This window comes from Folsomia candida, unplaced genomic scaffold (genome assembly GCF_002217175.1).
Source record: "Folsomia candida strain VU population unplaced genomic scaffold, ASM221717v1 Fcan01_Sc057, whole genome shotgun sequence".
In the NCBI taxonomy this organism is placed as follows: domain Eukaryota; kingdom Metazoa; phylum Arthropoda; class Collembola; order Entomobryomorpha; family Isotomidae; genus Folsomia; species Folsomia candida.
Genome location: NW_019091249.1, coordinates 222,817 through 225,690, shown reverse-complemented (window position 1 = coordinate 225,690; position 2,874 = coordinate 222,817). Strand labels below are relative to the sequence as shown.

Sequence of the window (2,874 nt, the reverse complement as noted above, 5' to 3'; positions counted from 1 at the left end):
AAAGAGTGACCTAATTAAAACTGTTGGAGTGATGACAGATTGGAAAACGTTGACTTTTTTGTGCGATTCAGTTTAATATCTAAACTTGACTCAAATGCTGTTATCTCACACACTCGTCTTTGCAATCACTCTATTTATGGCTTGTTTTTGTTTATACTTATCAATTGATGAGTTAAAGCTTGACCTAAATTCAATAAAAAAACTAAAAGTATGCAATCTTTCAAATGCGATATGAGTCACGTATTTGCAAATCTGGACATAAAATTAATTTCATGTATTAATTTCATTTATTCATTATAAATATTTATTTAAATATATACAATTCTTGAAAGACATGTTGGATATCAATAATCACTAATCAAAGTGTTATCAAAATTATTATAATGTACAAATTTTTACAGATTTGATTGTATCAAGTATTGCTAGCTTTATAAATATATGTTTAAATAGATGTTCTGCAAGTTTTTGATCGAGGCAAGAGAAAATTTTGAGAAATGTAATTATTTCAAAATTACACTGGTGAAAGGGAAATTTGAGATCTCGTTTCAAATCACGTTGAGCTTTGATGAACGTTTTTGTTTAATAAAAACATTTTGTTTTTGAAATATGCATAAATATAATAACTGACTTTGCAAATTGAACTAACATAAACAAGCGAATGGCACAAATAAAACTAAAACTAGTATTGACATCACATGCAACAAAAACCACTAGGAAAAGGTCGATCGTATAAACTGAATAAATATTTAAATTTGAAATATTAACAAATGAAAATGATGCATTAAGGGCAATTTCGCTTCACGAAGGCCAAACTGAGTCCCAAGAGGGTCAAGGGAATGGTGATTTTTAATGCAAATTCCAGTTTTATGTTGATTTGTGGGGTCGAGAGGAGGGGTGGCTGTCGGCTTCCTCCTCCGGCGGCATGACGGGTGCGACGAGGACGGGTCGAATCCTTTAAAGAGACATTAAAGTTGGGTGGTTAGTTAGTAAGTGACTTTTGTTGCGAAAAGGGTTCAAATATATTTTTTTTAGATTTGGTCGTAAAATTGCATCGTAAAACGTTTGCCAAAAAGAAAAGGTTTGCGGATTGGTAATAAAATTTGGGTCATTTTCATAATGGAAAGTAAACTTACTTGTGATCTGTCATTCTCGAATTGGTCCGCAATCTCCCTCAGATCTTGTCCGATGCGTCTGTAGGCAACGTCGATGCCCATTTTGACATCGAGTGAAAGTCCGGAGGGATCAGAGTCAATGTCGGCCGGGGGGAGGAGCGACGGCAATTGTGGGAGTGGTGGTGACCGCGGATGGCGTTGTCGCCCTTGTCGTCGTGGGGCTTGGGCGGGGGCGTTAAGAAGCTCATGATTTTCAGGTTGGGCGACGACCCGTTGGACTCGTTGTGCAGCTTGAACGTGGCAGCAGACGAGGTCGGGAAGTGGTTGGGATTGCTGTGAGGTGGAGGTTGTCTTGTTACCTGTGGAAAATAATGACGCGTTAGTTTTTGTTGAGATGCAACGTATTTTTAAGTCAATAACTCTAAGAAAACGTCGAGACAAAGTAAAGACAATGAGAAACTTAATCGTTGCATGTCATCACATGCATGTACACTGTTCTTTTTCCTAAGAAACCAACGTGAGTATCTACCTACCCGGACAAACCAATTCTATAGAAATTTACTTCTAAGCTTACTCAATCAAGGTGGGGTAAAAGTAATCTCACTTTCCCCAACTACCCTCATCCTAAATACTCCGTATAGAAAACAAGACCTCTTAGAAATCTCAACTTACCTCCATTTCTCCTTCTCCTGGTAGCTCTCGTCCTACTGCTCCCACTTGTCCCGCAGTAAACTCCGACCAGCTCTTTGGCCAACTGTCCCAAAAAACTTGTCGTCCCACTTTCACAACTTTCTCCATCTTGGACTTCCCCATCTTCCCCCAAAACTTGGTCCTCTTCTTCCTCCTCGTTATAAAATGGGATCGCCATTAGTGCCAAAAGTCGCGATATTTTGCTATTCAACTTAAAATGGAGTTGTATCTCTTTGCCTGGGTTATGCATTGGTACAAGTCAACTATATTTATATATCAATGCGCCACGTTGTTGCGTCACCTTTATCTCTCTGACTGAAATATCGCTATCCTCACAATCTCAACTCCAGGCACGAACTGAACAAGTGGCCGTGGTCGGAGTGGGTTTTATCGGGAGAGACGAGTCGCCTTTGTTGGTTGCGTATGTATCTACATACGTACGTATTGACAATCTACTGTAAAAGTACAGACCGAGAGGGAAGGGGACACAAAACACCCAACCAACCAAACCAACTCGGTGGCACAACATGCACACAAATAAACTGGATAGCCACTCCAACAACCAAACCTAACCAAACCAGGAATAAGGAAGCTCAGAGTTGCACATCATTTTAAAACACGGCATACGTTTTCATTTGAACTCACTTCTACTTGTGCAGCTTCTGGCCGTACAAAATGCCCCCTAACACGAAATGAGATGTCATGCAGTTAGGTCTTCTTCTTCTCTCTGGCTGGACTTGATTTTGTGCATTAAGCAAAAGTGTTACAAGTGAGAAGAGGTGCGATGATCCTCCCTCCACGGTTCAGTTGTTGTTCGTCGGATGCATAATAATGCTCGATGCGTAGACAAAACAGGTAATCGTGGAGGTGACTCATAATAAATGCAACCGTATTTTTGACCCTTCCACTCTTCAACTTTCCCTCAATTTCCATATCACAATCAATCAACCGGATCAAAGATATTATCGCCACCGCTAAAACACCAACGCCAGGCTGGTCCAACCTGACGCTTTAACCAAACCACTGACAAATGTCACTCCTTCCCCCACAAGGCAGCCCCGTGCCATATGGC

General features: G+C 40.3%; 1 protein-coding gene across 1 annotated transcript; it reads right to left on the bottom strand.

The window, feature by feature from the left end:
• Positions 1–314: 314 nt before the first annotated feature.
• On the bottom strand, positions 315–2,208 carry LOC110862459. The gene is made up of 3 exons (XM_022111656.2): positions 1,785–2,208; positions 1,134–1,471; positions 315–952 (listed from the first exon to the last, which is right to left on the bottom strand). Exons 1-3 carry the CDS (start codon positions 2,050–2,052, stop codon positions 782–784), a joined length of 777 nt encoding a protein of 258 aa, XP_021967348.1. The 5' UTR covers positions 2,053–2,208; the 3' UTR covers positions 315–781.
• Between the last annotated feature and the right edge of the window lie 666 nt (positions 2,209–2,874).

Coding starts and splice junctions, on each gene's coding strand:
- LOC110862459 (XM_022111656.2), bottom strand. CDS start 2,052: ATGCATAACCCAGGCAAAGAGATACAACTCCATTTTAAGTTGAATAGC. Junction 1,472..1,784: donor CAGGAGAAGGAGAAATGGAG/GTAAGTTGAGAT, acceptor TATTTTCCACAG/GTAACAAGACAACCTCCACC. Junction 953..1,133: donor TCGAGAATGACAGATCACAA/GTAAGTTTACTT, acceptor GTCTCTTTAAAG/GATTCGACCCGTCCTCGTCG.